Raw genomic sequence first — 12,195 nt, forward strand, 5'->3', positions numbered from 1 at the left:
AAAAGGCTTTACCCTCAACCAGTCTAGAACATGTCTGGAGCAAAATAATGAGTCCAGGCAAGCATAAAACAGGCTCAGCAGGCTTTAAAAACACCATGTGTTTTCGGGGTGCTGTCCATGGGAGGCGGCCTAGGGGAGGGTCAGTGGTGTGTGTCCTGTGGGAGGCCGGGTGTGGGTTGTCCTCACCAGTCCTGGAGGAAACCGGACCCCGCAAGGAGGCCTGGCCTTCCAGTGAAGGGGCTGGTGTGTTGGTGTCCGTGAAGCTCTGTAGGGATGTCAGGTGGTGGGAGGCAGCGGGTGGGCTGGAGGCTTCAGCCATTTCCCCAGAAAGAGGCTCTAGGAGTGAAGACGTTTAAGGCTCTTGGTGGACATATTGCCAAACTGCTCTCCAAACGGGCAGGGCTGCCTGCACCCCAGTGCCGGCCTCCACCCAGTTAGGCCACGCAGTCTGACCTTTGCCACAGTGAGAGGCAAAACTTGCCCTTTGTTGATGGCTCAGGAGGGTGAGCTTGTATCGTGTGTTAAGTCCATTGGCCATTCTTGTGTGGAACGTCTGTTCATTCTTTGCAGTCTCCTAATGGGAGTTCTCATCTTCTCCCCTTGTTTTTTGTTATCTATAAGAGCTTTTTACTGATACAAGCTTTTGTCAAATGTTGCAAGCACTTATTTCTCACTTCATTTGACTGATTAATCTTAGGTTTTTTTTTTTTTTACTTGAAGTTGTTTTTACGTAGTCACACCTCAGTTACTTCCTTTGGATTTAGGCTCAGAAAGTCTCTCCCTACCGTGAGATTAGATAAGCGTTCGTTTGTTTTTCCAGTTATTGTACGATTTCAGTTTTAACAATTTTCTTCTGTAATCCACGCGGCTGGGTTTGGGGGTCTCGCTAGCCCCCAGCCATGCCAATAGCCCAAGGGCCCAGCCCCATTTGTTGAATGGCTGCTCTCCCTGCCCCGCCTGCCCCACCCGCCTGCCCCTGGTCTCTCCAGGAATCATGTTCGTGCAAGAGGAGGCCTTGGCCAGCAGCCTCTCATCCACTGACAGTCTGACTCCCGAGGACCGGCCCATTGCCCGGGGATGCTCCGATTCCTTAGAGTCCATCCCTGCGGGACAGGTAACATCCTCTTCCTGCTTCTGGGGGTTGGTTATCTCTGCAGCCAACTCTTTTGCCTGAGGCTGTCTGGAAGTAGGAGGTGGCCTGGCTGGAGTTGTGGCAGGTGCTGCCAGTGCTTGGTGTACTCTGCTTTGTGGTTAAGGGGTCTGTGTTCAGTCAGCATCTGTCTGTCTGTCTCTGTCTCTTTCTCTGGGCTGATGGAAACAGGTGGTTTTCTCTCACTGGGCCCTGGGGGACAAAGCCAGATGACCCTTAGCACATGTGAGCAGACTCCCTGGGGAAAGCAGTTCAGAAGACCCTGGAGGGGTGCTTGTTTGGGTTCCAGACCCATCAGGAAGAGTTTCTGCCCTGCTGCCTAGCATCCCTGGGCCAATTTGCCCATTCCTGCATGTCAGCCTGGTAGTCTGGACATGGCATGACTCTGGTACCTCCTCTGTGGCTGCTGCTGAGGGTTCCTGAGCGGCTCCCTGTGTCCTAGGAAGAGAGGAGGATGGCAAGTGTGGTGTGAGGGGTTGTTTGCTGTGTGCGTGGGGAGTGTGCTTGGTACCTGCGCCTTCCTCCAGCCCTCTTTACCAACACAGGGTCTGGGCCTTCTGCACATGTGGCACTAGGGCAGTGGACAGTCCTTGCTCTGTCTGGGCACTCCACGGCTCTCTCCCTTGACCCCGCCACCCCAGGGTCACAGTAGGAGGCTCCCAAGCCCAGAGTCTTCCCCCTGCCCATTGGGCGGGCCTTGCCAGACACTGCACAGCCTCTGCGCACCATTGTCCTCTGCTGGCCCATTATCAAATTGGTAGATAGTCCACATGGAACATGGGCCCTCTGAGATGGCACAAGGAACGCTCAGATGCCAGACCCAGAGGCACAAGCTGAGCCTCAGAGGCACGAGAGGCTTTGGCCCAGGGGTTGGGAGCGTGGGCTGGGATCAGACACAGTTGGGAATCTCACCCCTGCTGTGCACTGGTGGGGTGACTAGGTGAGTCTGTCTGCCTCTCCAGGCCCTGGGATCCACCCCAGGATGGAATGTGAGGATGGCAAGGAGCCACCTGCAGGGCCATGAGGGAGGGTGGGGCACCTGGCTCACGGCCCGGCACCCAGTAAATGCCAGGGAATGGCTGCGGCAGATCGGGGCTGACTCTGTTTCCTTCTCTGTCAGGTACCTTCTGATGATTTAAGGGACGTGCCAGGAGCTGTTGGTGGAGCAAGGTAAGGAGGAGGTTATTGTGAGAAGGCATTCTGGGCCTTCTGCACATGCTCAGCTGTGGGCTAGAGGTAGCCAAGATTCTGTTAAAAGTCCGTTCAGAGTCCTATAGAACTATTTCTTCCTTTAAATAAATAAACACAGATGAGATGGGCTCTGGTCTCTTTCCAAGTTCTAATCCCTAAACTTTGCTTAGACACATATTATCCTACACAAGGGGTCAGCAGATCAAGGCCAGTTTGGTCCACTGCCTTTTTTGTCCAGCCTATGAGCTAAAAATGATTGTTCCATTCTTAGAGTTATTTTTAAATAATGATGTGGGTGGGGTGGCCCCCAAAGCCTGAAGTGTTTAGTCTCTGACCCTTTACAGAAGAGGTTTCCCATCCCTACTCTGCATACCCTTTGCCCAAGGGCAGTAGTGGCGGGGAGGAGTTTGAATTACCTAGTCCACTCCCCACCCTTCCCACCTGCAAAGGCTGCTGGGTGCCCCTGAGGGGATCTGCTGTCAGGTGAGCACTCGTTGCCTTTGGAGCTCACAGCCAGTGTCTACAGGACTGAGGCGTCTCATGGTGTGGGCAGGGTTGTGCCGGTTCAGCGGGGTCTGGGCTTTGAAAGTGTGGACTCTGACTAGACTGGTAGCCCCAGCCTTCTAGCTCCTCAGCTCCCTCCCAGGGTACTTGTCCTAGGAGCAGTCTCAACTGTGTAGGAGGCTCGGGGGACCTGTTGGTTAGTTCCTCGGGGTCAGGGGACTGCAGCAGGATTCAGATGTGTGAGAGGTGGGGTTGTCCCCACCCAGCATGCCACTGACCTGGCCCCTCCCCACACAGCCCAGAGCATGCGGAGCCAGAGGTCCAGGTGGTGCCTGGATCTGGCCAGATCATCTTCCTGCCCTTCACCTGCATTGGCTACACTGCCACCAACCAGGACTTCATCCAGCGCCTGAGCACGCTCATCCGGCAGGCCATCGAGCGGCAGCTGCCTGCTTGGATCGAGGCTGCCAACCAGCGAGAGGAAGGCCAGGGCGAGCAGGGCGAGGATGACGAGGAGGAGGAGGAGGATGTTACTGAGAACCGCTACTTCGAAATGGGACCCCCAGATGTGGAGGAGGAGGAGGCGGCTGGGCCGGGAGAGGAAGAGGAAGAGGAGGAGGAAGAGGAGGAAGAGGGTGAGGAGGAGCGCCTGGCTCTGGAGTGGGCCCTGGGCGCAGACGAGGACTTCCTGCTGGAGCACATCCGCATCCTCAAGGTGCTCTGGTGCTTCCTGATCCATGTGCAGGGCAGCATCCGCCAGTTCGCAGCCTGCCTAGTGCTCACTGACTTCGGCATCGCCGTCTTTGAGATCCCGCACCAGGAGTCGCGGGGCAGCAGCCAGCACATCCTCTCGTCCCTGCGCTTCGTCTTCTGCTTCCCGCACGGCGACCTCACCGAGTTTGGCTTCCTCATGCCGGAGCTGTGCCTGGTGCTCAAGGTGCGGCACAGTGAGAACACACTCTTCATCATCTCAGACGCCGCCAACCTGCACGAGTTCCACGCTGACCTGCGCTCGTGCTTCGCCCCGCAGCACATGGCTATGCTGTGCAGTCCCGTGCTCTACGGCAGCCACACCAGCCTGCAGGAGTTCCTGCGCCAGCTGCTCACTTTCTATAAGGTAGCGGGCGGCTGCCAGGAGCGCAGCCAGGGCTGCTTCCCTGTCTACCTGGTCTACAGCGACAAGCGCATGGTGCAGACAGCTGCTGGGGACTACTCGGGCAACATCGAGTGGGCCAGCTGCACGCTGTGCTCTGCCGTGCGGCGCTCCTGCTGCGCACCCTCCGAGGCCGTCAAGTCTGCCGCCATCCCCTACTGGCTGTTGCTCACGCCCCAGCACCTCAATGTCATCAAGGCCGACTTCAACCCCATGCCCAACCGCGGCACGCACAACTGCCGCAACCGCAACAGCTTTAAGCTCAGCCGCGTGCCACTCTCCACCGTGCTGCTGGACCCCACGCGCAGCTGCACCCAGCCACGAGGCGCCTTTGCCGACGGCCACGTGCTCGAGTTGCTGGTGGGCTACCGCTTTGTCACCGCCATCTTTGTGCTGCCCCATGAGAAGTTCCACTTCCTGCGCATCTACAACCAGCTGCGGGCCTCACTGCAGGACCTGAAGACTGTGGTCATCGCCAAGAGTCCTGCAACCGGGGGCAGGCCTCAGAGCCCCCTTGTGGATGGCCAGCCTGCCGAGGGCGGAGCCAGGTGAGACGGAGCGTGGGTTCTCTGGGGACCGGGGAGGGGGCTGGTGTGCACACCATGCCTGAGACCCCTCACCTTACCCAGATCTCTAGCATCTCCTTGGCTCCTGAACCCCCTCAGTGTTGCCTGTGGCTCCCTTAGGCTTGGTGCTGGACTGCTCCTTATCTCCCAAGGCTTCAGAGGAGGCCCTGGAAAGCTGTCTTTCCACAGTGCTGGGCTGGCCCAGTTCTCTGCCACTTTAGAGTCCTGCATGGCTGGGTCCGCAGGCTTCTGGCCCTCTCCACTGGGCCCAAGCATGGCCTCTAGGTGTCACACCCTGGGCTCACAGTCCTGTGACTGGCTCTGTGAGCTAGAGGACTGCTTCAGGCACCACCTGCCTCTGACCCCCAGCTGCATGCCTTACCCTGTTGGTGAGCCACACACCCCTTTTCAGGAAGACCTGGGTTGCTCAGGGGCCCGCTCTACATGTAATTTTGTGAGTTCCTTCCAAAGGAACCTGTTGGCAGAACCTGTCTGTGTGTGAGCTGGGTGGTCATTTTGAGCAAAGTCCTATTTTTTCTAAGGGGAGACTGAAATGCAGAGGAAGGAGTTGGCAACCCTGTCCTGTTCTTTTGTGCTCTCCTCTCCTCCCACTATTCCTGCCCCCTGAGCCTGGCTTCCCTCAGGGTTACCTGGGGTTGGGATATAGGGGCCTATGGGGCTGTGGTCAGACCCAGAGTTCACTCGTGCCTGGGGCTCGAGGGGCCCTGTGCCCTAGAGGGTGCCCCTTTCTCTTATTGCTGCCCCAGTTTCAGGCATGCTGGGGCTTCCCCCACCTGGGCAAGAAAGTTCTTGGCTTGTCGGCCCTTCTGTCCCCTAAGGCCCAGTCTGGCTCACTTCCTCTTCCATCCTGGTGGACAGTCCTCACTGCAGCATCTCACGGGGCCTGCCTTCTCCCTCCAGCCCAGCCCCTCAACTGATGCTCCCACAGGGCTTCCAGCCTCTTCCTGGCTGAATCAGGGGCCCCTCTTTTGCCCAACTAAAGTTCCATGCACTCCATAGAGACTCCTGATGCCTCCTTGTGCTGGAGGTGGTCTTGCCTAGCCATCTCCCTGTCTCCCACCCTAGTGATGAGACTTCAGATGGTGACACCTTGTCTCAGTTTCCCTGTCATCCCCAAGCCTGGCTGGACCCTGCCCACAGTGGGAACAGCATGCAGGAAGCAGGCACTCTGCTTTACACCAGGAGATGTATTTCTTTCCCAGGACAGGAGGAGGACAGCCAGAGGGCTTGGGGGCGTTTGGCCCAGTGCAAGATCAGGGTCCCGGGGGTCTCTTTTAACAACTGGGCTGTCCAGTTGAGAGGACGACATCCACGACTACCCACCAACTTGGGCACGGGCATGTGGGCTGCTTGCAGGGGGCCCTACCCACCTCTGTGAGCTTTAAGGGTTCTTCCTGAGCATTGTTTGATCTTGTGCTTGGAACAGACCAGGGAAAACCCAGCGTGGCCACGTGCAGTGGTAGCCGAGCCAGGTGAGAGCCTGAGCCACCTGAGGAGACTCCAAAGGCAAACTGAGGAGCAGTTTGAGTTTTTGGTTCTCACCTCTCTGTGCCCGCAGGTCCCAGCCCTGGGCACCTTGGTCCATGCTTTGGACTCTGGAGTGGCATTTCTGACACCTTAACCACCATCTCAGAATGATTTTTCAGTCCTTGGGCCACATGTGTCTTGTCTGTCTCAACGCTGCCCCATCTTCCCATCTCCCTCCCAAGAGAAAGCCCGGGAGCTTTCCCTCTGCTGCTTTGTCTCCCCATAGGGAGCTGGGATAAAATCCCCAGGTGACCTCAGAGGTAGTGTGTGGTGCATGCGTTCCCTCACACTCTGATGTTACACATGGGGTGCGAATCTCCAGTTGGGGTCTGTTTGTTAATATGGCGTTTCTTGGGGAATTGGGAGATGCAGCAATGACCAGAATGTCCAGGAGGCTCTGGCTCCGGCCCCAGCAGAAGTCCCGGCCCCAGCAGAGGTCCCAGCTCTGGCCCCAGCAGAGGCCCCAGCTCTGGCGGAGCCCTCAGTGCCAGCTTTGGTCCGAGCAGAGGCCTCAGCCCCAGAGGAAACCCCAGCAGAGGCCTCAGCCCAGGCACAAGCTGAGGCCCCAGCACAAGCTGAGGCTCCCGCCCAATATCCAAGCGAGCACCTGATCCAGTCCACGTCAGAGGAGAATCAGATCCCCTCGCACCTGCCTGCCTGCCCGTCGCTCCGGCACATCGCCAGCCTGCAGGGGAGGGCCATTGTCGAGTTCTTCCACAGCAGCATTGCCGAGGTAGGGCTGGTCGCTCGTGTGAAGGAAGGTGGCACAGGTGTCCTGGGGCCGCTATAGGCTCGCCTTGGGGTCAGCCTCAGATTCCTGACTTCTCCGTGCCAGCTTTCCCCCCAGCTTCAGCTGTTCACAACTTTGAGGGCTTGAGTAGGGAGGTCCTGGGCTGCCCTTCCCTGGCCTGTTGTCCCCTGTCACTGCCTCCCCTTGTGGCCATTTCTAGTCTCAGGCCTTAAGCCAACCCCACCACACACCTCCTCTCTGCTTCTGAGTTTGTAATACATTGATGAGATGCGGAAAAGCTCTTGCATCTTCCTACCCAAGGCTGTGGGCCCGTTTCTGGGCAGTGGGGATGGCAGAGGGTGCCCTTGCTGGAGGGCTGGAGGAGGAGCCGCGTGCCCCGCCCTGGCCGACCTGCTCTCCTGCGGCCGTAAATCTGGCCCCTCTGTGTCCAGGTGGAAAACGAGGAGCTGCGGCACCTCCTGTGGTCATCAGTGGTGTTCTACCAGAGCCCGGGGCTGGAGGTGACTGCTTGCGTGCTGCTCTCCACCAAGGCCGTGTACTTGGTGCTGCACGACGGCCTCCGCCGCTACTTCTCAGAGCCGCTGCAGGGTAGGCATCTGGCCACGCGGGCGGGGGGCTCTGTCTCTGAAGTGCCTGTGTGGCCTGAGGCAGCAGTGATTCGACTGCACTGGGCCCAGAATCTCTTCCTGAGGACTGAGGGTGGTAACAGCACTTCCCCCCTGGAGCTGTCACAAGGGGTATGAGGCCAGCCGTGAAAGCGCCCGGCCAGGGCCCAGTGAATGCGCAGGACCTGTCCGTGACAAGGAGATGTTGGGCAGCCTCTGCTCCTTGGGGCCTCAGTGGGAGCCTTAGCCAGTGGCCGGTCGTAGGGCTCCTAGTGGCTCCACCCTCCAGGTGAGAGTCAGACCAAAGAATGCATTGTCCGCGAGGCCTTGTTGGTGTAGAGGTGGTGGTGGCTTCTCACCATGTCTCAGCAGGCCAGGCCAGTCAAGGGGACCCATTCCTGCTCAACACAGCTGCGCACCTGGGACCCTTGTACTCACCCAGCATGGCCACCACCACATTTGGTCCTTTTCTCTTCTTCACAGATTTCTGGCATCAGAAAAACACTGACTACAACAACAGTCCCTTCCACATCTCTCAGTGCTTTGTTTTAAAACTCAGCGACCTGCAGGTAGTCAACGTTGGGCTTTTCGACCAGTATTTCCGGCTGACGGGTGAGTGACCACTATGCTTTGTCCTATTTTGAATGAAGTCCAGTGTCCCCATTGGGCTTCCACCTCCCTTTGTGGGTGCACTATCACAGGCAGATTATCTCTTCTCTCACAAGCCAGTTCACCAGAGCGGGAGGAAGCAGCTTCAGGAACTGCTGAGAGTGCAGAACTCTCCCCCCAGGGCCTGGAGAGGGAGGCCAGGAGCGAAGTGCTGGGCGAGCAGGCAGAGCGGGCCCTGGGCTCACAGGCAGGATGTTTCTGACTCACACTTCCTGAAGAGAGAAAACTAAGCTCTTTCCCTAATGCCTCTGTATTCCCTTCCGGAAAAAAGTCACAGCCTTTCCGGGCTGAGAAATGGCCATCTCCCCAGGCCCCGTGATGCTTTCCCACATGGTCCCCCCTGGCCCTGGCTCTGTGATCCTCAGGTCCGGGCTGACCTGCTAGTGACTAGAGAGGGCTGCAGGGGTGGGGACGGGGCTGGGGGAGCAGTAACCTGCAGCGGTGACCGGCCTGTCTCCCTCAGGTTCCTCCCCGGCGCAGGTGGTTACCTGCTTGACACGGGACAGCTACCTGACACACTGCTTCCTCCAGCATCTCATGGCTGTGCTCTCCTTGCTGGAACGCACGCCCTCACCTGAGCCTGTCGACAAAGACTTCTACTCTGAGTTTGGAAACAAGACCACAGGTACCCCCACCTAGCTCGGGTCTCCTTACCAACCCCAAGGGCCGCAGCAGCCCCAGAGGAACCTCTCTGTGCCTCAGATCCCTCTGCTTCTCTCTCTCACGTTTTTCTCTTCTGCTTAGTGAGCTTGGGTTTTCCATGGGCTTTCCCATGGCAAGTCTCCATTTCAGCAAACCTGCACCATCCAGCAGATGCATCTCAAGTGTCTGCTCTGCTATGAGCTGCTGCCCTCTGGGCCTCCACCTGAGCATGGGGGCTTGGAGTGGGCTCTCCTGCTTCTGACAGACAAGCAGCTCGTGCTGCCATCTCTGGGTAGCTTGGGACCGCTGGTGCTCCCAGTCCCACCACACCATGAGCCAGTTGTTCCAGGCTCCAGTCCTGGTGGTGTCTCTCTTTGCAGGGAAGATGGAGAACTATGAGCTGATCCACTCAAGCCACGTCAAGTTCACTTATCCCAGTGAGGAGGAGATCGGGGACCTGACTTTCATCCTGGCCCAGAAGATGGCAGACCCGGAGAAGGCACCGGCCCTCAGCATCCTGCTGTATGTGCAGGCCTTCCAGGTGGGCTCGCCGCTACCGGGGCGCTGCAGGGGTATGCTGCGCCCCAAAACGCTTCTGCTCACCAGCGCCGAGATCTTCCTCCTGGACGAGGACTTCGTCCATTACCCACTGCCCGAGTTCGCCAAAGAGCCGCCACAGAGGGACCGGTACCGGCTGGACGACAGCCGCCGCGTCCGGGACCTGGACCGCGTGCTCATGGGCTACCAGACCTACCCGCAGGCCCTCACCCTGGTCTTTGATGATGTGCAGGGCCACGATCTAATGGGCAACGTCACTCTGGACCACTTTGGGGAGGTGCCAGGTGGCCCAGCCAGAGCCGGTCAGGGCCATGAGGTCCAGTGGCAGGTGTTTGTCCCCAGCGCTGAAAGCCGAGAGAAGCTCATCTCGCTGTTGGCCCGCCAGTGGGAGGCTCTGTGCGGCCGAGAGCTGCCTGTTGAGCTCACCGGCTAGCCTGGGCCGTGGCCGGTCCTTGCTGCCCGCTGTGTCTGGCCTGGCATCCACTCAGGGTGGGGAAGCAGGCTTTCTTTGTTCCTTTTAAATGTTTTCTCCTCTCTTTTTGTACCTTCATTTGACTGTCCTCCCAGAGAAAGGGAACGTGTGTGTTCAGCTGGTTCTTTGTGACCTTGGGAGCGAGAGCGCTGACCCCTCCGGGGCCTCCGTGTGCCGTCAGCCTCCTGCGGGTCGTTGCCTGCCCCTGGTGCCGCGCGGCCAGGCACACCTGTGCTGTGTCTTCTGTCGTGGGACCGTCGTTAACACGTGGCACCATGGGTTTGATTTGCTCTTACGCGTCCTTTCCTGAGACGTCAAGTCCAGTCTCGTTGCTGTTGCTGTCATTGTGGGTACTTGCTGCTAATTATGAAGCTGGCAGCAAAATGCACGTTGAGAGCTCTCGCCCCGTGCAGTTTCCAAAGGGGTGGCCTCCTGGTCCAGATAAGTGGGAGAGCCCCGTGGGGGCTGGAGTCCCCCAGGCCTTGAGGCTGAGAGGGATGGGGGCAGGGGACCCAGTGCTGCCAGCACCAAGTGTGATTCCTGTTGTCCATTTTCTCTATTCCAGTAAAGCCAAGTTTGACACAGTCTGGGTCTTTTATTTCAAGGGCTGCTGGGGTCCCAGCAGGGCATCGGTGCAGGGTTGGTTGCTTGAGGGGTAGAGGGTGTCCTAGAGATGCAGGGAGGTGAGAGATTAAGGGAAGGGAAGGAGGAAAGAGGCCACGAAGGGTGAAGGGAGCGGCTCTCCCAGGGCCAGATTCTGGTTGGATGTCCCTGGAGCCTGGGATGGGGGTCGTGGGACGTGGGAGGGGACCTTTGGACAGAGCCGCACTGGGCTGTGGCTAAAGCACAAGCCTCAGGGCAGACAGGAATGGAGCTCCTCAGGCACAGCTGGCATACTGTTGCTGCCCTGCCTCCTGCCAGTCTGGAGTGTCGCACCAGGCCTGTTGTGAGGGTCAGGCCTGGAGTCTGGGGGTCTCAGCAGGATGGCCTGCAGGGGGAAAGGCCTGTGGGGAGGTGGCCCCGGTGGTGGATAGTGAGGAGGAGGTCCCTGTGCCATCTGTGTCTGGATTCACGACCTGAGAGATGATTGCCTCAGGGAGCCTTGCTGAGGTAGGACATGGGATTTCTTTGGGAGCCAGCCTCTGTGCCCCATCCTTCCTCAGCCCATTCCCACCTTCATTGCAGGGCCCTGGAGGCCCACTACCCCTCTTATCCTGGGCCAGTCAGGAGCCTCAGGCTCTAAGCCTGCAAGGCAGTTTGGGCCAGGCAGAATTGGGGTGGGAGGCGAGCAGCCAACCCACCAGCTTCTCTGCTTCTCTGGCATCCCTCGGTGCCAGTGGAGTGGGGATCCTGGCCTGGAGGACCCATCACCCTCAGGAAGGCTGTGGGGAGATGAGAGGAGCCACCAAAGGGAGGGTCTCCCCATTCACATCCCCCCAGCCAGATCTCAAAGACCAACCCCATGGCCTCTCAGCTGGTAGGTGTGGGGAGGGGGGGCCTGCTGAGCAGGAGGAGGGGGCAGGTGACAAGGCTGCCCCCAACCAGGCCTTTATCAAAGGCCTGTACAAATGGCCACCTGCCTGTCTCTGTCTCAATTATGTCATCCCTAAATGGGGACTTACTTACCAGAGGCAGGGTCCACCATGTTCAGGCCTGGCATGCATAGGCCTCACCACCTGGGCTGTTTTCCCCAGGCCCCACAGCCCAACATGTAACAGCTGACCCCACCCTGGATCCGGGTAGACAGAACCAAGTCGGGGGAGGTCTGCAGTATAGTGACTGGGCAGAGGGCCCTGTAGGCAGCAGACCTGGGATTGGATCCTAACACCGGTATAAGGGACCCTAGACAAATTCTCTAACCCCTTTGAGCCTCCCTGGCACCAGTAACAGGATAATAAAAGTAATTGCCTTTCATTCATCCCACAATCTGAATTGTGCATCTGTGTGTGAACCAGCCAGACACAAGAGTCCCTGCTTTCCCATAGCTGACATTCCAGCAAGAGAGAAAATAAACTAAAACCACTGTCAGCTGGTGGCCAGAGCTACAAGGAGGTGAAGGCTGGAGACCTTTGACCTGAGACTGATCTGTGGTGAGTCTCCATGAGGATCTGGGGTAACAGCAGTGCCAAGGGAGCTTGCTCTGTGCTTAGAAAGGCCCGCATGGTCAAAAGTAGGGGGTAGGGGTGGGGCAGGTCAAAGAGGCCTGTCTGGCCTGGAGGAGGGCCTGGAGGGCATGGGGAAGGCTCAGGGCCGAATGGAGAATGAACTGGGGGGGGGAGGGCTACAGGTCGCAGGGAGGCCAGGGAGGAGGCCCCTCGGGGAGATAAGAGAGGCAGAGATTGTGGGGCACGGTGGGGCGGGTGCCAAGCAGGGCAGGGCCAGGCGA

General features: G+C 58.5%; 1 protein-coding gene across 2 annotated transcripts in view; it reads left to right on the plus strand.

Annotated features, from left to right (window-relative positions):
* NISCH (nischarin) overlaps positions 1-10,394 on the plus strand; it is a 32,872-nt gene extending 22,478 nt beyond the window's left edge. The window contains exons 14-21 of one of the 2 annotated variants that reach the window (XM_072941463.1): positions 990-1,114; positions 2,271-2,320; positions 3,143-4,546; positions 6,479-6,845; positions 7,295-7,451; positions 7,952-8,080; positions 8,601-8,762; positions 9,160-10,394. In XM_072941463.1, coding sequence (XP_072797564.1) covers positions 990-1,114; positions 2,271-2,320; positions 3,143-4,546; positions 6,479-6,845; positions 7,295-7,451; positions 7,952-8,080; positions 8,601-8,762; positions 9,160-9,770 — 3,005 coding nt within the window. In that variant the 3' untranslated portion in view covers positions 9,771-10,394. The remainder of the gene's footprint in view (positions 1-989; positions 1,115-2,270; positions 2,321-3,142; positions 4,547-6,478; positions 6,846-7,294; positions 7,452-7,951; positions 8,081-8,600; positions 8,763-9,159) is intronic. The other variant, XM_072941464.1, reaches the window with a different exon arrangement.
* Positions 10,395-12,195: the final 1,801 nt, after the last annotated feature.

The sequence above is a fragment of the Vicugna pacos genome, chromosome 17 (assembly GCF_048564905.1).
Source record: "Vicugna pacos chromosome 17, VicPac4, whole genome shotgun sequence".
Taxonomy (NCBI): domain Eukaryota; kingdom Metazoa; phylum Chordata; class Mammalia; order Artiodactyla; family Camelidae; genus Vicugna; species Vicugna pacos.